Source organism: Plecotus auritus (assembly GCF_963455305.1).
Source record: "Plecotus auritus genome assembly, chromosome: 4".
In the NCBI taxonomy this organism is placed as follows: Eukaryota; Metazoa; Chordata; class Mammalia; order Chiroptera; family Vespertilionidae; genus Plecotus; species Plecotus auritus.
In genome coordinates, this window is record NC_137775.1 from 184,836,894 (window position 1) to 184,860,654 (window position 23,761).

The 23,761-nt window shown below is 42.4% G+C and overlaps 1 protein-coding gene across 1 annotated transcript in view; it reads left to right on the plus strand.

Annotated features, from left to right (window-relative positions):
- AVL9 (AVL9 cell migration associated) overlaps positions 1–23,761 on the plus strand; it is a 42,408-nt gene that overhangs the window by 4,225 nt on the left and 14,422 nt on the right. The window contains exons 2-11 of the mRNA XM_080666274.1: positions 2,722–2,842; positions 4,954–5,039; positions 6,702–6,773; positions 9,239–9,328; positions 10,289–10,355; positions 11,974–12,014; positions 13,220–13,258; positions 15,781–15,850; positions 16,156–16,691; positions 22,138–22,272. Coding sequence (XP_080522400.1) covers positions 2,722–2,842; positions 4,954–5,039; positions 6,702–6,773; positions 9,239–9,328; positions 10,289–10,355; positions 11,974–12,014; positions 13,220–13,258; positions 15,781–15,850; positions 16,156–16,691; positions 22,138–22,272 — 1,257 coding nt within the window. The remainder of the gene's footprint in view (positions 1–2,721; positions 2,843–4,953; positions 5,040–6,701; positions 6,774–9,238; positions 9,329–10,288; positions 10,356–11,973; positions 12,015–13,219; positions 13,259–15,780; positions 15,851–16,155; positions 16,692–22,137; positions 22,273–23,761) is intronic.

Sequence of the window (23,761 nt, forward strand, 5' to 3'; positions counted from 1 at the left end):
TCGGGGATGGGTTGTGGAGATTCGGGGGGAGGTTGTGTTAGGGTGATATTGGCAAGCTCTGACCAGTTCAGGTTTTGGTGACAGATGGCTGGCTGACGCATGGAGTTTTGGCACCTGCTGTTGATGAAATCCCGTGGCGATAATGATGAAACACTAAGGAGGTGTCCTTTGTGATTCTTGTTGGAATAAGTAGGCCTTTGGAACAGAAAGAGCAAGCTTTGGAGAGTCAGAGGTTAGGGAGGAATAAGTCCAGAGATGTTTTAGCTACTCAGAGAAACTTGCGAAACAATACTGCCTCGTCCCCCAACTCCCCAGCACTTTTATTCCTTGAACTTTCATATTTTGGTGGAGGTTTTTTCCTGATGTTCACCATGCTCTTCATGCGCTGTGACGGTGAACATCCTAGCTTTGGAGGGCTGCGATACTAACAGGTAGAGAGTGGAATAGTTGTCATTTAGGCCTTGGTATCGCAGCTAAGCAGGCTGGGTGTCAACCTGAATAAGGGAAATTTAGAGATATCAGGAGGGTGCTTCTGTCCTCTTGGAATCCTCCCAGTAGCTAGAAAGTGCCTACATTTCTTTCTTTGGCTTAAGTCTTCATCTCTGGTAAAATGCTTACGCATCATGGGCAACTCTCTTTCATATTAGTGATTGAGATCCTTTGCTGAACTTGGCCTTTGCTAGATAAGGGAGGACTGCAGAAGGCCCTGGTCTCCTAGGGATGGCACCACAAGAGGGAGACAGAGATGGACAGGGACGAGAGTGGGAGGATCTTCGGTTCCTTCCTCCCGTTCTACCAAAGAACCTAAACATCTACTGACCCCAACACACCGGTACAGCGCCTCCGCTGTTATTAAAATTGGTATTTTTAGACAATGTTTAAGTCGTATTCCAGCTGTTTTTAAAAAGTAACATTTCTTATCATAAGTAATATGTATTCACTGTAGTAGAAAAGTGAGAAAATACAGAGAAGAAAAAGAGAAAACTAGCCCTTGAAGTCCTGGAGAAATCTGCTCTTAACAACTTGATGAATATCCTTCCCGTTCTGTTTTGTTTGGATTCTGAGAGTCCTTTGTTAAAGCGGGGACAATGGAGCAAGGAAGGCTGAGGACAGAAGAAGCGACAGGAGAGAGTCTAGGCCGGGCTGCTCTGGCCCTCTGGAAATGGCATGGGAAAGAAGCGAGCCAAGGGGGGGCTGCTGTCACTCACTGGAGAGTCAGAGAAAAGGGGGCCTGGGACAGGCTCCGGGTTAACCTGGGACAAGCTGTCATTGCCCATGGCTCCCCTGGTTGCAAGTCTCGTGGGGTCCCTTAGAGTTTAGGAGGTGCACACCTGTGGAAAAAAGAGGGCAGGGGTGAAGAGTGGGCATGCTCCCAGGAGGGGGCACACTCCAGTTATTTTTTATGACTATACATAACTTTTTCCAAAAATATATTATGTTATCATGAAGTTTTATGACTTGCCTTTTTATGTAACAATATACCATTAGTATTTTTTCATATTAAGCAATACTGAATTATAACATTACAATACTTTTGTTTTTAAATATATTTCTATTAATTTTTTATTTTTTTTTTTTTTTGAGAGAGAGAGAGGAAGGGAGAGAGATAGAAACATGAAGAGAAACATTGTTTGCCTTCCTCCTGCACACCCCCTACTGGGAATGGAGCCTGCAACCTGGGCATGTGCCCTAACCAGGAATTGAACCAGTGACCCCAACTGAGCCACATTGGCCAGGCTGAATTATAACATTTTAAAATAGCTAACTAGTATTTTATTCTGCCTTCCTCTCCAAAAGTCTCATTGAAATAACAAAAAGAATTAGAAGCTCAGAGAAAGTGCTATTTATTAAGCCTGGGGATGCCAGCACCTGGGGGCACATATTAAAAACTTTGTTCTTGCCCACCTGGTTTGGCTCAGGAGGTAGAGCGTCAACCTGTGGACTGAAGGGTCCCAAGTTCGATTCCGGTCAAAGAGCACATGCCTGGGTTGCTCGCTTGGTCCCCAGTGGGGGACGTGCAGGAGGCAGCCGATCAATGATGCTCTCTCATCATTGATGTTTCTATCTCTCTCTCCCTCTCCCTTCCTCTCTCTGAAATCAATAAAAATATATATTTAAAAAAAAAACCTTTGTTCTTTCTATAAGACACAGTGTTGGAGAGACTTCATTGAACTTTCATTGATCAATTCTCCATCTTGAAAAATAATAATAAATCCAAAATGTTGCTTAACACCTCCTCACACCCCACCCAACAAAACCATAAGCTTGAAGATGTAAGTATTGGGAACAAGGAAGCCAATTGATGGGAAGCAAACCTAGATCTTGGCTCACTTCTCAGGCTCCTTGGTTGGGCATCGTCCTCCACTCTGTTCGATAGGATGTTGGGTTTCCTCAGGGCTCCATGGCGTCAATTACCATCTCTCTGATGACCGCTCCCAAATGTAAATCTCGGCCCACTCACTGCCCACCACCCTCCTATGCACATGAAAATGTAGCAGCCTGTTAAATCAGCAAGAGGGAGAGGCGTACAAGTCCTTCTTCTTTTACTCCTTTCCACGCCCCCATCTATCCCATAGGTCTGCTGATATTGTCAAATGATGTCAACAAGTGTGGCTTACCCTTACTATTGTTCTTCAGCGTCTAAAAGCGTTTCTGCCTTTCAAGATAAAATTCTCCCTTTGATCAACAACCTTTGGCTAAGAACATTCCTTTCCGTTTCAGGTTGAATTCTCTTACCCGCCCCTGATTCCAGGAGATGGACACGACAGCCCCACCATACCTGAGGAATGGAAGTACCTGCCCTTCCTGGCCTTACCCGATGGCGCACACAACTACCAGGAAGGTATGAAACAGGCGATGGGGCAGTTAGTGTCATTTTTTTAATTTGACAAGACATCTTAGCCAGGGGTGGGCAAACTTTTTGACTCGAGGGCCACAATGGGTTCTTAAACTGGACCGGAGGGCCGGAACAAAAGCATGGATGGAGTGTTTGTGTGAACTAATATAAATTCAAAGTAAAGGAGCGGAGAGGAGAGCAAGAGAACCGGATAGAACAGCCGGATCTGGCCCGCGGGCCGTAGTTTGCCCACGGCTGTGACGCTAAGTACTTTGTAAATGAAATGCTTTGGCCCTAGCCGGCTGGGCTCAGTGGCTAGAGTGTCGACCTTCGGAGTGAAGGGTCTCGGGTTCCATTCCGGTCAAGGGCACGTACCTCCGTTGCAGGCTTGATCCCTGGTCTGCTTCGGTCACCGCTGTCAGGGCACACATTTGGGAGTCAACCAATCAATGAGTCTATGTGTCTCTCTCACATTGATGTTTGTCTCTCTCTGTCTCTCCCCTCCCTTCCACTCTCTCTAAAAAGCAATGAAAAATATCCTCGGGCGAGGATTAACAAACAAATAAATAAATGAAGGAATGAAAGGACAGTCGCCTCACACAGCCTGCTGTTCAGTCATTTGGTAAAAAGAAAAAAAAAGAAGAAAAAGAAAAAAGGACGGTTGTGCTTATTTATAAAATGTTTAAGAACTGGTTGGAGCTGACTCCTTGTGCTCTAAGGATCTAGGCAGGGGTCTTCAAACTTTTTAAACAGGGGGCCAGTTCACTGTCCTGCAGACCGTTGGAGGGCCGGACTATAGTTTAAAAAAAAAACTGTGAACAAATTCCTATGCGCACTGCGGGCCCGGGACGAGTCGGCTGCTAAGCAGGACAGGCAGCGGCACCTGGCGGGCCGGATAAATGTCCTCGGCGGGCCGCATGTGGCCCGCGGGCCATAGTTTGAGGACCCCTGAAGAGGATCTCCAGCTGAGGGCCAGGCTTGCATTGTAACGGGTGGTGAACCTGGGCTTCTGCCAGGAACCTGGCCAGAGTAAGTGACTAGCCAGATTAGGGCATTCCCTGCTGGTAGCACTGCCTCCTACCGCCCGTAATGCGTGCTTTGACAGGCTTAACGAAGAACTACATTTTGTCATGTAGTAGAGGCTCTACCAAAACACGAGGTTGAACTTGGTTGGATTAACTGTTTAATTTTTGATGAAATGGAGCAAATGTTACTACGCAGGTAAATAAACTTCAAATACCGTATTTTAACTTTACAGATGTTTTTTTAAATATGTTTTATTGATTTTTTACAGAGAGGAAGGGATAGGGATAGAGAGTTAGAAACATCGATGAGAGAGAAACATCGATCGGCTGCCTCCTGTACACTCCCCACTGGGGATGTGCCCGCAACCAAGGTACATGCCTTTGACCGGAATCGAACCTGCGACCCTTCAGTCCGTAGGCCAACTAAGCCAAACCGGTGAGGGCCTTACAGATGTTTTTATCCCAATTTTTTGTATTATGAACACTTTCAAACATGCAGACAAGTTGAAAGACCAGTGTAGCGAATATTCCCCAGTGTTCTTTGTATTTGTGTTGGTGCCCAGTTTTGCCTGTACCACTTGAAAGTCAGTTGTAAATATCATGACACCTTAGCTCTTGTTACTTCAGTGTGCATCTCCGAGAATAAGGTCATCCCCAGGATAATCAATATCAGTATCACAGCCAAGAGATTTGTCGGTAAGTCGTAATGCCACCTAATACCCAGGCTGTGTTCAGGTTTCCCCAGTTGTGCGGGAGTTTCTGGTCAAGAATCAGGCATTGCTTTTAGTTTTTCAGTTCTCTGTTTTGTTTTAATCTGGAAGAAGCCTGTATAGATCAAGTGTTTTCTGAGATAAGTGACCGTCATCGCGGTGAGACCGGCTCTGATTCAGCCTCCCGTGCGCTGGTGATGGGTGTGTACTGGAAGGCCGTGAGAGGCGTTCCCACAGCCAGTGGGAGTGATGCTGGGAGGAAGCGCGCCCGGGTTCCTGTGACAGTCTTGTTTGTAATGACTGCGTTATAATAACTTCAGGGTCATGATTCACTCATAAGGGTAATCACTTTCGTATCTACCTTTTTCTGTGTATCTCTTAGATACTGTGTTTTTCCACTTGCCACCCAGAAATGGAAACGGAGCCACCGTATATGGTATCTCTTGCTATCGGCAGATTGAAGCCAAGGTACGACAGTTACAGTGAACAACAAAAAAACCCTTGAAAATTCTTTCTTAAATATTGCCCGCCCAAAATGTAAAATTTGGGGACATGCATATATGGGACCTGTGATATTGTTTTACATTTTTATAAACGGTTTGTAGCTCTTTGCCCAATAGTAACAATTTATTCACATAAATGTCTTTGTGAGTTGATATGGGTGACGATAATTATATTTGTATCATGTAATATTTTGCACATTGTTTTCTGATGGTGATACCAAACTTAGTCATTTGTCTGCAAAATACTGTATTTAAATTTCATGGTGTCCTTGAACTTTCTATTTCTAGTGTTTGGTGAATAACTTAGAAAAATGGAGTGGTAATGGGTGTCTTTTGTTTTTTGTTTTTTGAAGCAGCATTTTAGAAGTAGTAGAAAGTACTTATAGTAGTTCCAAACTACTTGCCAGTTATCTGACTACGATTTTGATAATTCTTAAACTACTTGCCAGCTTAATAGCTCTAATTAATAAATTCACATACACTTAGGTGAGCAGCTTCCCCTTTTATGGTTTGCTTCTGAACAGCACTTGGGTTTTTTGCGGAAGGGATATTCTGTATGGTAGCTTTGTGCATTTGATTTCTTCGTATACTGTTCCCCTTACACTCTTTTCTATGAGATGAATTGAGCTCCTGTCCTTTCTTGGAAGTCTGTTCCTTTGCTCCCTCTTATCCCCTACAGTTTTATCAACAGTTCTCATGCTCTGCGTAACCTTTAGGTGGCATTTCATCCTGCCTGTCTCCCTCCCCCCGGTCTGACCCTCTCCAGAGTATACTGGGGCTGCCCTTTTCTCCACGTTTTTCTAGCCTCTTCGGGTAACCAGACAGATAAGCCAGATAGCAGAGGGGCCCAGAGCCTAAGAGAAGGACTTGAATCCCCTTTGAATGAGGGGAGACTTGATGAATGAATCCGGTCAAGGTAGAGAGGGAGAAACAGATCGAGGAAAGGCTCCCCACCCAACTTCATGCAACCGCTAGTCCGCAGCCAGCTCAAGGCAGGGAAGCTCCTTGGTCCTCAGGACAGATCCCAGGAGCTGTCAGGCAGGGCACTAGGACGGGGAGAGTCATTCTTACTTCCCTCACAGCCTCACCCGGGGCTGACCTAATCAGGTTGTTTTCTGCTAGCAGAGAGCAGGAGAAAGCCCACACGGTCACCCTCGGAATCATGGAGGCATGCGACACAGCTCAGAGCTGGCTGCCATACCAGCCTCCAGAATAGACCCCAAGGGCCTGGGACAGCCACCTTCACAAAGCTGCTTTGTCGTCTCTTAAACTATCTCCTTCTCACCAGAAACAGTGGCTCCGAACGGACAGCCCACTTTACAACCAGAACAAGGATGGTTGATGGGCCTTGAGTGTGGCAACTTGCCCATAAAGTATTCTCCACCAGACTGTGAATTCCTGATAATAGAGACTTTTCTCACTGTTTGTTCCCTTCGCCTCCCGATTCCAGCACATAGTGCCCAGGCCGACGGACACTTACTCATCCAAGGAGTATTTTCTGAGATTCTCAATAAATACTTTTTGCATGTAATTAAGCAAATGCAAGAAATGTTTTCTATCGCCTTGCTGTTTTTATGTTGAAGAAGAAGTATTTTTCAGTATTTCTAATAATGACTATTTGTAATAGGCTTTGAAAGTCCGGCACGCAGATGTCACCAGAGAGACGGTGCAGAAAAGCGTCTGTGTTCTAAGCAAGCTGGTAAGAGACCAGATCGCTCCCTGTGAACGTGTTTGTTAAACTCTCAGGACAGATTCCCACTCGAGGATCCGCATTGTTAGTCTAAGGACAGATCCAGAAAATATATTCAGATTCTCCAGGGACTCAGTATTTCGGCTCTCGCAGCTCCTCGTTCTCTTTGCCCTTCGGCAGTTGCATGTTCATTTGCCCTCCACCCAAAACGAGGTCAGAGAAGAAGATCTAATAGATCGGTTGTGGGGAAGGAGGGAACACCTGATCGAAATGTACATTTCATTTATACATTTTTGTTTTGTTCCCAAGACTTTGAATAAATAATATTTTACGAAAATTCAAAGTACTATCATCATATTCAGATTTTATTGATGATACTAGAAGTGCATGACCCTTTTATGATGAAATTGTAGCCTTAACTTGCTCTTTAAAAACTGAAAATGTTTGAGGAAGGGAAGTGCATAATGAAATGCACTATAACAGTGCTTTAAATTGCTTCTTCTGTGTACAAGTTGATCAGTTGCAAATGTATCATCATTTTAACTATATATGTATATATTTTTTTACTGGTCCTTTTTTTAATTATTTTAACTATATTTTTAAAAGGAATATATAACATTTATTTTTTTATATCTCTCTTCATTAAATCACGTGTGATGTTCCACTTTTATTGCTAATAGGATAACACCTTTACCAATAACACCAGATACCTAAGCCTACATGTAATATATAATACCCAAACCTCCTTTGTGGGGGAAATCCAGATCTCTATCATGTTAATTACCTTAGCGCTATATGATTACTGAATATAGATGTTTCTGCCATTAACCTAAACCAAAGATGAGAATATTTTATTAGCCTAGTCACTAAATGTGTGTAGATTTTGTTTAATTATTTCTTCTGCAATTATCCAATTTCTTATACCCGCAGACAATTTAAAAGTAGTTTGTTTAATATAAGTTGAGTTTTGCAAGAGATAATGTATTTTGGTTTTTATTACTAAGTTTAAAAACAAAGAAAATATCTGAATAATAATAATTTAATACTTACTGGCCTTAACATTAAGATTTTGAGGATGAGAATATTTCTTCCAAGACAGTAATTTTATATATAGGGCAAGAATAGTCAAGAAAAGGAATGATTATAAATATCAGGAAATTGGTAGATTGCGAATCTGATCCGTGTACAGATACTAGAAGGGTGGCCTGAAAAATATACATCCGTGCAATACTTTTTTTATATTGGGTCAGATGACCAAAGAAAAGAAAGCATAGGAGTACTAGATACTAAAGCAAATGCAAGGTGTTGAAAAGCTTACTCAGTAATCATTCTTCAAAGAACAGCTATAATGAAAATAAATGTCATTTATCTAGTGCCTGTGTGTCAGGTATTAATTCTATACCACACACTTTTTAGATATAATTGTCATTTTAATCCTCATAACAACTGTGAGCTATAAGTATTTACTGTTCTCATTTTACAAGTAAAGATATGTTTCAGAGAAAAAGATGTCTCTCGTAGACATATAACTACTAAGTGGTAAAATTGGGCTGAAAATCCGTCCTGTCTGTAAACAGGCCTGGGGCGTGGGGAGAGCTAGCTCACACTAAGGGGGTCGGTGGTTCATAGTGCATTGTAGTCTATAGATTAAAATATGCTGACTTTATACTCAGATGGTAATAATGATACTGTAACGGGAATACTGGGAGTAGTGGGGGAACTATTCCAGTATTACCTGTCTTAATTAATTTAAAAAAAATGCAGCATTGGTCTCTGCATCCTAAAAAGGACATAGAAGTCAGAAAATATCTAGAAAAGAACATTACGAATAAAAGGATGGAAATGGTAAGAGAGGGCCTTAAATAGGAAAATTAAGAACTAAGGAATAACTTTAAGTATATAGAAAAGTATTATGATAGAGGACACAGATTAGTTGTAAGCCTCCACAGAGGACCGAAAACGGAAATTTAATTGTGAATGTTCAACTAGCTGTAAGAACTGGCTGCTTCTAGGACGGTAAAAGTCTCCAGAAGCCCGCAGCACCGTGTGCAGTATTAGACGATGATTTGAATTGTGATCATAAGAGCTAACATCTACGTCCTTCCTGGGTGCCCACTACTCTCCTGAGTGCTTCCCCCTGGTTATTTGATTCTGAAAGCAACTCCTTGAGATGTTGTCTTTTCAGATACCCACGCTCGCAGCGGCAGGCAGGTATGCAGGGGTGAAGTGGCCGGTTACTCAGCTGAGTGATGGTGGAGACCCAGGAGGTTGGTGCCCACACTCAACCACTGCCCGCTGAGTGGGTCCGGCACCTCCAGCTGCAGCCAGGGAGCCAGCACGAGGGACTAATAGGACCCTGACGTTGAGAATTACTAACTTCCTTCTTCCTATTCTCTCCAAGTTGAAAGGCTGTGTGGGTTGTTTTTTTACTCTTCTCATACTAATGGCAGTTTTCTTTGTTTTTTTCCTTTAAGCCTCTCTATGGCTTGCTTCAAGCAAAACTTCAGCTCATTACACATGCATATTTTGAAGAGAAGGATTTTTCCCAAATTTCCATTCTAAAGGTAAATTTGTACCCCCTCTACAGATGTGTTTGGCCGAAGACAGATTGATGACTCGAGTAAATCCTGTCAGTAATATTGTGAAAGATAATCACTTATTACCTTAAGAAAGACATTCTTCTTTGAAAGTAACATTGAAAGGATAGGGATCTGCCCAAAATGTACAGTTCCTACATGTAACCAAACTGCCTTTTATTAGGAAATAATGCAAATGACTGCAACTAACGTAAATGTTTCTATTAATAAAAGGGTAATAGCCCTTTTGCTATGGCATTGCTTCTCCAAATCTGCTTGTCTTAATACCCTGCTCAGTATGCTTATATATCCGGCTTCTGGCTCCTAACCCCCATTGCAAAACCCTGGAAAAGTACATGACTGTTTTATTGAAACGGGGAGCATGTTTTTCTCAAGGCTGCCATGCATAGGTAGAACATGGGTCTCTCATAGATTCTAGTGAGAGCAGGACAGCTAGGTATTCAGCAAGGAAGTAGGGGGAATTTATCCGGGAGTCCTTAGCACCATGTGAATGAATCAAGGTCTGAAATGTAGAGGCAAAGGATGGAAAGAGTGCTGGCAAGGCAAGTCTTCAGAGAGAGACCTTGATTGTTTCTAAATTTAGGGCCTGGCCCTAGCCAGTTTGTCTCTGTGGATAGAGCATCGGCCTACAGACTGAAGGTTCCGGGTTCGATTGCGCTCAAGGGCACATTCCCAGGTTGCAGGCTCGATCCTCAGTAGGGGGCATGCCGGAGGCAGCTGATCAATGATTCTCTGTCATCATGGATGTTTCTATCTCTCTCCCTCTCCCTTCCTCTCTGAAATCAATACAAATATATTTAAACATAAAAGTAAATAAATGTAGGGCCTGGCAAAACAAACTGCCTCAACTAAAGAAGCAGTCTCTTCCTGCTCATCATAGTTCTAACTCAGTGCCCGAAATGTCTAAACAGAATCTGTCTTTTGTAGGAACTCTATGAACATATGAATAGTTCCTTGGGGGGAACGTCATTGGAGGGGTCCCAAGTGTACCTCGGTAAGTAGCTTTTTGACAAGTGGGAAGAAACTTCTCTTTGTTTGGGGCACCGAGTTAGTTGCATGTGAAACTTCATGATCAGAACTACATTTCTATATGGATTTAAACTCTTCAACGTTTGGTGCTGCTGCTTCCTTACATGTCTTCTTAGCCAGTATTTATATTGGCTAAGGTATAACAGACTTTTGTGGTTTTTTTAACTTTTTTTAAATTGTTGACACTATTTCAGATGTCCCCGTTTTCCCCACCTTTCCCCACCTCACCCAGCCCCCCGCCCCTTCCCTCCGGCCATCACCACACTGCTGTCTGTGTCCAGGGGCTATGCATGTGTGTTCTTTGGCTGATCCCTTCACCTTCTTTCATCCAGTCCCTCACTCCCCCTCCCTCTGACAGCTGTCAGTCTGTTCCATGTATCCATGCCTCTGTTTCTATTTTATTCATCAGTTTATTTTGCTCATTAGTATAACATACTTGTACCAATATTCGCAACTATTATTGTTTAAGGACATTTCTGGTTTCAGAATAATAATGGAAGTTTTTTTCTTTTCCTTACATTACTACTGACCGGGTCAATTCCATGGCATAATAGAGAGGGAGGGCAAGAGAGAGATCTGCTTAGCACTTTTCTATTTTAAGGTTTTCCAAGTTGGGGGTTTGTTTAATTTGAACTATTTGACAACCCAGAATCTGCATTGGTGTCCATGGTACTCAGTGGGCACTCAGTAAATATCCTTTTCATGATTAAAACGAAAGTGATTTATGCCCACTCAATTCCTATTTCAGCATGAAGTCGCCAAACAGGTAGTTCACTTTTGTAATCCTGTGTGCTACAAAAGCTGGTTACAAAATTCCTATTCTGAGAACATATTTCTCTCTAAATTATTTTCTTTTCCTCTGACAAATAATCAGAGAAGACTGTGACTCAGAAATAATAGCCTGTGGAGTGTAGTGACCAAAAAAAGCATGTTTACATGATTGATTGCCACCTTAGTACCAGCTTTATAATCTCTAAGCTTGTGTCATTTGTAAGATGTTTGTTTGTAGAATGGGAGAAAGTGTTAGAGCTACACTGTCCATAGCAGTGGCCACTAGTGATGTGACTCTTTCCATTTAACTTCTTTTTTTTTTTTTTTAATTGTTTTGAGAGAGACAGAGAGAGAGAGAAGCATTGATTTGTTGTTCCAATTATTTATGTATTCATTGGTAGGTTCTTGTATGTGCCCTGCCTGGGAATCATACCTGAGCATCCGGCCAGGGCATGACTGTTTACATTTATATTAGATTTAATACAAATCAAATAAAATGAAAAGGTTAGTTTGCCAGTCCCACTTGGCACATTTCAAGGGCTCCATGGCCACTGGATTGGGCAACCCCGATTTAGGAAGTTCCATCACTGCAGACAGTTCTACCTTTTCATCATTGCAGTGCTGTGTTTGACTATTAGTAATTTGATAAATTCTCAGTACATGTATATGTGATCAAATACTGTATAATATTTCAATACTTGCATATTCCTACTTTTTTTTTTTTACTTGACTTTCCTTTGAGGAGGAAAAAAACTTTTTCGACAAAAACAGCAGGGTGTCGTTACAGATTCGCTTTTCTGTTAACTGTGTAGGTCTGTCTCCTCGGGATCTTGTGCTTCATTTTCGACACAAGGTACGCATTTAACTTCTGCTGTCCTGAAAGTGTGTTCGTGTAACTGGGCAGACTCCATGGGCTACGCGGTCAAATGCAGATTGTGGCATAACCACAGGTTGAGAACCGCTGCTGTAGAGCGTAAGACCATCGGAAAACACAGATATTTACATTACGATTCATAACAGTACCAAAATTACAGTGATGAAGTAGCAACGAAAATAATTTTATGGTTGGGGGTCACCACAACATGAGGAACTGTATTAAAGGGTCGCGGCATTAGGAAGGTTGAGAACCACTGTTCTAAGACATCTCTCGTGATGACATGAGCCGAAAGTTCTGGTAGTGCTTGTATGAGAGAAATTTCTAAACGTGTACAAATACCATCTGTGATATAGGATAGAGTACTTTTTCCCATTGTCTTTGTAATTTCCGGTACCACGAAGTTAGAGTGGGAAGACACATGTTTCAGTCTTTCAGAATATTTTATTTGTTGCCTTAAGTGTGAAACATTTTCCAGTAGAATTTCTGTAGGTATTACTTCTGATCTTAGTACTGAAGCATGTGTTGACTAGCACCTGCACACGTTGATCATTCATTTAACAAGCATTTACTGAGTATCTGTTGGGTGAATGCTCTGGAGATATCTATAATAATCTATAATATTAAAAGGGTAATATGCTAATTAGACCGGATGTCTTCCGGACATCATTCTGGACGTCCTTCCTGACAAAGCCGGGGTCCTGGGTGCCTGTGGGTGGCCCCGGAGAAGCCAACCGGGGTCCTGGGTGCCTGCTGGTGGCTGAAGGAGCGAAGCCCGAGTCCCGGGTCTCGGGTCCCAGGTGCCAGAGGGAAGCCAGTGCCAGCAGCCCGGGGAAGGAAGGCCTACTCTTGCATGAATTTTCGTGCATCGGGCCTCTAGTTCAGAAATAAATGAGTAGTTCCCACCCTTTAAGGAGCTTGCAATATTTCAAGCAAAAATGGCACAACTCCTTCCAAAAACACAATTTGTTAGAGATTTAAGTGGTTTTCACACTTTTTAGAGGACACAGGTAATATTTAATTTCTTAGTATAAATTCATGATTTTCAATGTAATTTTTAAAGCACTGTAATTATTTTAATATTATTGATTAGATGATATATGGTATCTTTGCAGACAGGAAAAGGCAAATAAATAATAGGCTTGCATTTCTTATTTTAATACAGTGTTTCTTTTTTTGTTTAGGTCTTAATTCTGTTTAAATTAATTCTTCTTGAAAAAAAGGTGAGATTTGATGGGATGGAATATTCAATTTTTATTGACATTTCTTAAATACTGTATACAATTAAAATTAATGATAAAGTATAAATTAATGTTTTTTGCCTATCAAATTATGATGAGCTGAAGCCCACCTTCTTTTTTCTTTATTTATTTATTCATTTATTTTGTTTCTTCCTTTCTTTTTTCTGTTGAAGCCCATATTCCTGTTCACTGCCATAGAAGCATAAGTTCATGCGCTCTTTTTTGAGGAGGCAGTGTGACGGCATTCAGTTCTGCTCTCAGTTCTTTGGGGTTTATATCCAGATGGGGTATTGCTGGATCAGATGGTAGTTCCGTTTTCAGTTTGAAGACCCACCACACTGTCATCCATAACAGCTGCACCTCTTACCTTCCTACCAAGAGCGCACAAAGGTCCCAGTTTCTCCACATCGTCATCAATACCTGTCATTTTCTGGGTTTTGATAGTAACCATCCTAGTAGGTGAGGCAGTATCTCCAGGTTTTGAGTTGCATTCCCAAATGATTAGTGAGATGGAGCACCTGTTCATGTGCTTGTCAGCCATTTGTATACCTTTCTTGGAGAAATGTCCGTTCAAGTCCATTGGCTCTTTTTTAATCAGGTTGTTTATTTTTTTGTTGTCGAGTTATAGGTTTCAGACTTTTTTATTGCAACGCATAATAAAAAAAATGTTTTACATGGCAACCGGGAGCACACATGGATATATGTATCTGAAACAAAAGTTTTGCAAAATAATACTTAGCCTAGTTTCATGCAGTAACATTTACGATCAAATAAACTTTATCTAATGTGGCAAATCACCCCTACATTCTTTGTATCGATTTGATAAAATAAGGACGTCCTTTTTAATGCAAGATTTACTTTCTTACTTGCAAGCTACTCCTTAAAGAAGACCAGGGTGTAAGGAGAACACAATTGTGGGTGCTGTGCTTTGTGAAATAGCACTTTAGTATCACTAAATGGTTTAATTGTTTAAAAGAGAAAAAACTCACCTAAGCAAATCTTTGCTTGTTTTTTTTTCAACTAATTTAATTATTACCAGTGTTTCAATGCAATAGCTAACTGAATCTTGTTTCAGATTAATTTTTTTCTCAATTTTTATTCTAAAAAATGTCAAACCTACAGAAAAGTTGATAGAATAATAATATAATGAACACTTTTACACTCTTCATCTGTATCTACCAGTTGTTAACATTTTGTCACTTTTGCATTATTGCTTTATATATGTTCATTTCCCCCCAAATCATAATAATTTTAAAGTCATTTATAGATATCATGATACTTTATCCCTGAATACTTGAGGATATATCTCTTAAGAATTAAGGGTAGCCGAAACCGGTTTGGCTCAGTGGATAGAGCGTCGGCCTGCGGACTGAAGGGTCCCGGGTTCGATTCCGGTCAAGGGCATGTACCTTGGCTGCGGGCACATCCCCAGTGGGGGGTGTGCAGGAGGCAGCTGATCGATGTTTCTCTCTCATCGATGTTTCTAGCTTTCTATCCTTCTCCCTTCCTCTCTGTAAAAATATCAATAAAATATATTTAAAATAAAAAGAATTAAGGGTATACACCTACATAACCAAAATACCATTTTCACATTCAAGAAATTTAACATTAATACAATCAATGATACCTAATATCGAAGTCCATTTTTAAATTTCCACATATGTCACAATAATGTCCTATAAACTGTTTTTTAAAAAATATATTTTATTGATTTCTTACAGAGAGGAAAAGAGAGGGATAGAGAGATAGAAACATCAATGAGAGAAACATTGATCAGCTGCCTCCTGCACACCCCTTCCTGGGAATGTGCCCACAACCAAGGTACATGCCCTGGACTGGAATCGAACCTGGACCCTTCAGTCCGCAGGCTGACGCTCTATCCACTGAGCCAATCCGGTCAGGGCTGGTTGTTTTTTTTTTTAAAAAAATCTGAGGACCAAAGTGGTGGTGTGTCTTTGGGGTACCACATCAAGGGGCCCATAACTATACTATTATTATTTAAATTTTGATTGTTGGAAGTATTACATATGTTCCTTTTTTTTCCCCCATTGACCCCTTCTAGCCCACTCTCGCTCCCTCCCCAGGCCTTCACCACACCATTGTCTGTGTCCATGGGTTATGCATATGTGCACTCAAGGCCTTTGGTTGATCTCTTCCCACCCACCTCCTGTACTACTATTGATGATGTGAGGTTTAATTGTTTGGTTAAGGTGGTGGTTGCCAGATTTCTTCATAGTAAGGTACTCGGTTTTCCCTTTACAATTAATAGACTATCTGTGGGATGATAAATTAGAATCTATGTGAATATCCTGTTGCCCAGCAACCCTTCACAATAGTTTTAACGTCCACTGGTAATTTTTACCTGGTGATTTTCTAATTCTGTCATTAATTAACCGTTATTCTTCTGTAAAGAAGAGTTTTCTCCTCTCTTTCCCCCTCTTTTTGTTTTAAAGTGTCATCGCGGACTCTGATTTTCTAATTGGATTGTATTGAATCCATTTCAGGTTCTCTTTTATATTTCTCCAGTGAATAAACTGGTGGGTGCCCTGATGACTGTGTTATCCCTTTTTCCAGGTAAGAGGGAACAGTATCTACTCTTTCTGTTGGTTAGCTTGTGCTGGAACTTTCAGTGGTAACGGTGTTCAAGGATAAACTCATCAGGGTCAACATTCCTAGTTTAATATGACATTTTTGTTTTGGCAGTAGTTTTTTATGTGTGTGTGTTGTCTGACATTTTCATTATTTTTCATTGGAATGTATGTAAGCGTAGCTTTTAACATTTTTATAGGAGAGTTCTGCTGCTTAGAATAGAATACACAACTCTTACTTTCTTCCTCCTCATTATAAACTAAGCTGTCCTCCAATCTTTTATGTTCTAGGCATGATCGAACATGGTCTCAGGGACTGTTCTCAGTACAAACCTCGGAAGAGTATGTCTGAAGATGCTGGGCTTCAGGAAAACAACCCCCCTGCAGATGATTTTGTTTCTGTGTCTGCTCCTAACATTGCATATACCAACTTGGAAACTGTCAAGAAAATCCTGACAGGAAACCACGGTGGAGATGCTGCCATCACAACGGAAGAACCTTTGTTCCCGGTAGAAAGCAGCAGCAAAGGGCAGGGACTCAGTGAGACCAGTCCGTATTTGAAACCTCCTTCTCGTCCATCTCCAGAGTCTTCAGAAAGTGACTGGGAGACCTTGGATCCTAGTATCTTAGAGGACCCCACCTTGAAAGATAGGGACCAGGTGGGGTCAGAACAGACAAACTCATTTCCCAGGGAGTCGGTGCCCTCAGACAGTGCTCCAATTACTGTACAACCTCAAGCTAATATGGGCCAGGTGGTCCTGCTTCCAGGGTTAATTTCCGGTTTGGAAGAGGACCAGTATGGCATGCCCCTGGCCATCTTCACAAAGGTAAAGTGTAATGTCCTTAAAGACTGACAGCGTCCTTTCAGAATTTAGCTTTTTGTGTTGCACGCATTTTCAGATCTGAAAATTTTCCTTGAAAACTAAAACACATACCAAATGTGTACTGTGGTGGCATCTGTGACTATAGTTGAAAGACTATAAGGAATTAATTCAGGTAGTTTCGATTGGGAAGAATTTGGAATCTTAGTAAATATGAGGTCAGCCATCACTAAGTGGGGTCTGCTTGTAATCATTCAGGTTTATCTTTGAAAAAAAGATGAATTGAGAAACTCTAGACAGTCTTCTTTTAAAATATTTTTATTGATTTCAGAGAGGGAGAGAGAGAGAGATAGAAACATCAATGATGAGAATCATTGATCGGCTGCTTCCTGCACACCCCCTACTAGGGATTGAGCCCACAACCCAGGCATGTGCCCTTGACCAGAACCCTTTAGTCTGCAGGCCGATGCTCTAGCCACTGAGCTAAACCAGCTAGGGCTAGACAGTCTTGATTACACTTAATGAATATATATCAAATACTACAATTCCAAAAGCTATAATCTTATAAGGAAAAACTGCATAGTGGCTAACTTAAACAGTACACCTCACAGATTTAGTGTTTTGGTTAACTTGCCCATAAAATTATATTTTAATCTTTTTATGAAAAACCATTCAAAATGTATTTGTAATTTTTTATTTATTACTTCTTCTTGCAATTTTTTAAATAACTTAAACACGACATAGGGATTAATAAGAAAAAAAAACAAACAAACTTATAGGCACAGACAACAGTGTGGTGATTACCAGAGGGGAAGGAGGTGGGGGAAGTACGAGAGCAAAGGGGGATAAATGGTGATGGAAGGAGACTAGACTTTGAACACACAAGTCTATAGATGATGAATTATATAGAGTTGTGCACTTGAAACCTATGTCATTTTGTTAACCAATTTCACCCCAATAAATCCAATAAAAAATTTTAAAAGTAAAAATCTATATATATAATAAAAGCCTAATATGCAAATTGACCAAACTGCGGAACAACCAGCAGAACAACTGGTCGCTATGATGTGCTCTAACCACCAGGGGGTGGACGCTCAATGCAGGAGCTGCCCCTAGCCCACAGGCCCCAGGCCAGCCAAGGCAGGTGTGAGCAGGGAACAGGGCTGGCAAGTGGGCGGCGCCAGGCCGGCCAAGGCGGGTGCCAGCAGGGGCCCCCCGATTGCCCTGCCCATCGCCCCACAGGTTGGCCCTGATAGCTGGCCAGGCCTAGGGACCCTACCTGTGCGTGAATTTCCTGCACTGGGCCTCTAGTATATATATAAAAGCCTGGTCTATGGGGATCAGGCCAAAACCAGCAGTCTTGACTTCCCCTGAGGGGTCCTGGATTGCCAGGCCTGGGGACCCCACCAGTGCACATATCTGTGCACTAGGCCTCTAATATCTATACTAATAAAAGGGTAATATGCTAATTAGACCGGGTCGGCCGCACATCTTCCTGACGTCCAACTTCTTTCCCGACAGTTAGGGGGTGACCAGGCTGGCAGGGGGGCAGTTAGGGGGCGACCAGGCCAGCAGGGGGGCATTTAGTGGAGGACCAGGCCAGCAGGGGACAGTTAGGGGGTGACCAGGCTGGCAGAGGGGCAGTTAGGAGGTGATCAGGCCAGCAGGGGATCAGTTAGGGGACGACCAGGCCAGCAGGGGATCAGTTAGGGGGTAATCAGGCCGGCAAGCAGAGGCAGTTAGGGGTGATCAGGCAGGCAGGTGAGTGGTTAGGAGCCAGCGGTCCTGGATTGCGAGAGGGATGTCCGACTGGCGGTTTAGGCCCCATCCCGCAGGCCCCAACTGGCAGTCGGATATCCCTTGAGAGGTCCCGGATTGGAGAGGGCTCAGGCCGGGCTGAGGGACCCCCCCCCATGCACAAATTTTGTGCACCTGACCTCTAGTAATAATAATAAAAAGAGTTTCTACGCTCTTCCACATCAATTTTAGGATCGACTTACGTTCCCACTCATCCAGGTTGGCATTTTGATAGGGATTACCTTTAAACGCTAGGTGGATTTTGGAGAGAACGGGCAGCCCTGCGATAAAGAGGCTTTTGGTTGGTGAACGTGCTTATCGTCCCTGACCAGGGGCCAGATGAGCAGTGGCGGCTGGCCCTGATCGGTCGTAGCCCTTTCCAGGCGCAGGAGGGAGGGAAGGCGCACTGGGTTTCTGCTGCTCTTAGCAGAACAGCTCTCAGTGGTTCGACCAGGTCTGCCAAGCTCAGCACGTGTGTGTGGTGGAGGGTGGGGGAGGGGGGTTACCTGTTTTTTAATTATGGTAAAAAAAACTTAACATTTACCTCTTTACCATTTTTAGTGTGTGGTTCGTAGTGTTGTTATATTCACACTGTTGTGCTATAGATCTCCAGAGCTTTGTCATCTTGCAAAACTGGAAGTCTATACCCACTAAGCACCCATTCTCTCCTCACCCCAGCACCTGGCAACCCCCCTTCTTTCTGTTTCTATGAATTTGACTGCTTTAAATACCTTTTGAGTGGAATCAAAGAGAATTTGTCTTTTTGTGACTGCCGTCCTTTTCAGGCTGAATCACACTGCACTGTAAGTCTGTATCACACTGTATTTATCTACTTATCCCTCAGTGGGCATTTGGGTTGCTTCCATGCTTTGGCCATTGTGAATAATGCTGCTGTGAACATGGGTATGCAAGTAACTTTTCACTTTTCTTTTTACCATTATGTACCGCAGCTCCAAATGGAAGCTAGAGTACCCCAGGAAAATGGAAAACCAGGATGGGGTGGGCTTGGGTATAGAAGCTGCTTTATGTGAAAAAACCCAAGTTCTTGCTGCCACTGTATGTTAAAGGCTGTTAAGAGATTTAGGCTCATTTGATCATCATTTTTTAAAAAAATGAAGTAATGATAGCAAAACGCGAAAGCTATTTTGAACTAGTATTTTAAACTAGAGGCCTGTTGGAGGAAGATTCCTGCAAGAATAGGGCTTCCTCGGGCCTATTCCTGCAAGAATAGGGCTTCCTGTGGCCGGAGCGAAGCAGAGAAGGAGCGAAGCCCGCCGAGGCCGGCTTCCCTCCCTTCTCCACCGCCACCTCGCCTCCCTCCCTTCTCCACCGCTGCCTCGCCTCCCTCCCTTCTCCACTGCCTCCCTCCCTTCTCCGCAGCTTCACTCCCTTCTGCAGCACTTGGCTTCCTTCTACACTGTCTTCAGTCTTTGCTCTGTGACATCTTTGTTGGGTTGATTTGCATACTCGCTCTGATTGGCTGGTGGGCGTAGTGGAGGGACGGTCAATTTGCATGCTTCTCTTTTATTAGTGTAGATAATCTTATAAATCTGTAATACCTTTACATGTTCAATATGGTTCAATATTCAAATGGTTCCGCGGCATCTGTAATAAGTCTCCCTGTCATTCCACCATCCCCTGCTACTCACCTGCCCTCTCCACTGGCAGCCAGATCATCAATGCCTTCTGTTTCCTTCTAGAGGTATTTCATACATAAACAAATGCAGAGATTTTTGTCCCTTCCCTTTTTACACAAATAGGAACAGACTATACCCATTTTTATGCCCCTTATTTTTTTTTTTTTTTACAAAATATTCATTGGAGATTAACTTCATTGCTCTTAATTGTTGCAGGTGTGTTTCATGGCACAGGTGAATGTTTATTCAGTTTCCTGTTCATGAATAGTTAGGGTTCCAGTCTTTTGTTGTAATAAACAATGATGCAATAAATAACTTTTTACAAATCTCACACATGAGCAGGTGTATCTGTAGAAGTTACAAGAAGTGTAATGCTGGGTCAAAGAGTATGAATATGTATTTTTTGGTGGTGGTTTTTTTTTTCTTGTTTACTTTGAATATGTATTTTTAAGGGATGTATTTTTTCACATTCTTACAAAGCTTTGAACTGTTGATTTTTTAAAAACATACTTTTGAGTTTTCATTATTTTAGAGACTTAGCCAAGATTCCATTGTTGAGATAGACTTTTCTTCTCTTACAGCATAAATTATGAATGTAATACTATGAACAATTAAATTCCTTTATCACTGTTTTGCAGTATAAATCTTTTGTAAGAATTGGCTGTTCTGAGAGTGCCTTTAGCAAGGATTCTCATTTCTAGTTGGGGGGGGGAGTATTCTGTTAGAAAGTCCACTCACTCTTATAATATTTATGTGTAGAAACAGGAAGTTGGGGGCGAGGGGAGTCTTGTTTTAAAATTCCTGTCACATAAAGGGAAGCGTGAACCCCGAGGCCTGGCCAGCTCTCCGGTCTGTTTCTGCAGGAGAAGCAGGGGTCCTTTCCGCCTTCAGTCACGAGAGGGCATGGGTTCAGAAACGCCGTGCTGAGTATCTCTAATGCATAGACGTGGATTTCCTTTTGCTGCTTAGTTAGCATTTTATCAAGCAGAGGAAGAGACTGTCAAGACTAAGAATAAAACCAAGTTACTAGACCCATATTCCGACTTTTGGAAGTCTCCTCTCCCACAGTAGGTAGTTCAACAACCACCTGTGAGGTCCAAGGCACATCCTAGCTGCGGTGCAGAACAACACAGCATCCAGGGAACAGTTCAGTGTTTTTAGAAAAGTGATGAGAAGTTTAAAAACAATTAAATAAAACTGTCACAGAACTTGAGATTGAAAACGAGTCCAGGGTTTCCGCAAGCCCGCCTTCCTGGCTTCATTCACAAATCGTGCCACCTGTTGACAATCCATCTCAATGTAGAATCTTCCGGCAGAAATTCCATGTCCTCCTCCAGAGCATCAGTCCAGTGTCAACACCGTCATTGTCAGGAGATACATTGCTTTTTGTACACTTACCTGCCTGCTGTGGTTTGGCAATTCAATTGTAATTATTAGGGCAGTGAACTTTTCAAATATAATTCAAGTGGAAATTAACTAAATACTCAAGTACTGCCAAGTGTCATTTTTGCTTTCAGCATGTAGGAGCAAATATCTTGAAATATTTTTGCATAATTTTAACAAGAGGACAGTAAATCAGGATAATGAGTGCTGTGTGCTTCTCCTACTAACGCGTAAGAGATTTTGTGCAGAGGCAGGTGTAAGATTTTACTAGACGAGCTCACAGCTTTCTGCTAAACAACATGCTTGTGAATGGGCTTCAAACTTCAGTTCCTAAGTGAAAAAGTCCAGCTTGTTAGTTACTGTGGAGCCTTTTAAGTTGAACCGAGAACAAAGTGATGGAGGAAGACAGCCTTCATGTTGGATGACCTTGCCAAGGTCGACGGTTCGAGCAGTCACAGCCTGAGGGTGTGTGGGAACATTCTTGCAGGGAGTCCGCGATCGGCTGCGTTCCGGATGGCGAGGAGGTGGGAGCAAACTGGGAGTTTCTTTTCCTACCCTTAGCTCTCCGGGCGTGAAGAGGGAGGCGATTATTCCGTTGCGTTTCTAATATTCTGTGTTGCTCTTGTGATTCTTAGGGATATCTGTGCTTGCCTTACATGGCATTGCAGCAGCATCACCTTCTCTCGGATGTCACCGTTCGGGGATTTGTTGCTGGAGCTACTAACATCCTTTTTCGACAACAGAAGCACCTCAGTGATGCCATCGTGGAAGTAGGTTTACGTCTGAGTGTTCTTGGCGCTGCTGGGCCCTGGGGTCCTTTCTGATTTGGAATGAGGAAGGCAGAGTCAGAACGAGTAACGGTGCTAACCGCTCCCTGCGCCAGGCATTCTGAGCGCCTCAAGTATATTAACTGATGTAATTCGCATGGCAACCTATGTGGTACATACTGTTACCATCCCTATTTGATACCTGTGGGAGCAAAGGACCAGAGAGATCAAACAGCAAGAATAGGGGGTGGCCGAAACCGGTTTGGCTCAGTGGATAGAGCGTCGGCCTGTGGACTGAAGGGTCCCGGGTTTGATTCCGGTCAAGGGCATGTACCTTGGTTGCGGGCACATCTCCAGTAGGGGGCGTGCAGGAGGCAGCTGATCGATGTTTCTCTCTCATCGATGTTTCTAGCTCTCTATCCCTCTCCCTTCCTCTCTGTGAAAAATCAATAAAATATATTTAATAAAAAAAAAGAATAGGGGGTGAGCCAGGACCCCAAACCCCGGCAGCCTGGTCCTACTACAGTCTTACAATTAAAATGTGTTTATTGTTTAAATGATGTAAATATTTCTAGCCTGTGTAATATGCTTCTGATATCAAGAGCAAGGAGCTAGAGATAACTGTTTGACATCTTATCAGTATAGAAGAAGTTTAAATCATTTGTTCAACTCTACAGTTGAAGTAATTTAAATGGGGAAGGCGGGGGGAGTGTTAAGCCATCTTAAGGTTTTTAGAAAGTACCGAAACATGCCTCCTGGGAGAATGTATAAACGAAGAACTGGAGTGCAAAGCTTTAGGTATTACGATCCCAAGTTTGAGGAAGAAAAACACACACAGACCTTCCAAGGCGGAAGGATACGGGTGGGAGTGGGGCACACCCACGGAGCCGTTGAGGCAGCGTTGGTGACATTCAGTTCTGAAGTTGGTTGGCAGGTTCTTGGGTATTGGTTTTCTTATACTTCCAAGGTAGCCTCTAAGTTACATACACTTCTTCGCATTTCAACTATTACATAATAAAAATATTCCAGAGTATCTGTGCACCCAAAGGGAAAAAAAATTAGAAATTCTGAATTGCACTCATTTCTGATTGTGCGATAAAGGCGATTCATATTTCCCCAAATCGTACAATAAACATGAATTCCTTTTATAATTCAAAATTAAATACTTATGCGTATGTTTTCTGAAAATAGAAAACGAGTACTTTTTAAGTATAGAAAGAAAAATGCTTGAGTGTAAAAGCCCGTCTCTTAGATTCACCTTTTGAGAATGCTGTTACTCGTATTTTTTATTGCCGGCTCCAACTTCCCAGTAGTTCTCTCTCTCTCTCTCTCTCTCTCTCTCTCTCTCTCTCTCTCTCTCTCTCTCTCTCTCTCCATATATATATATATATTTCAGAGAGGAAGGGAGAGGAAGAGAGAGAGAGAAACATCAATGATGAGAGAGAATCCCTGGTCAGCTGCCTCCTGCATGCCCCACACTGGGGATCGAGCC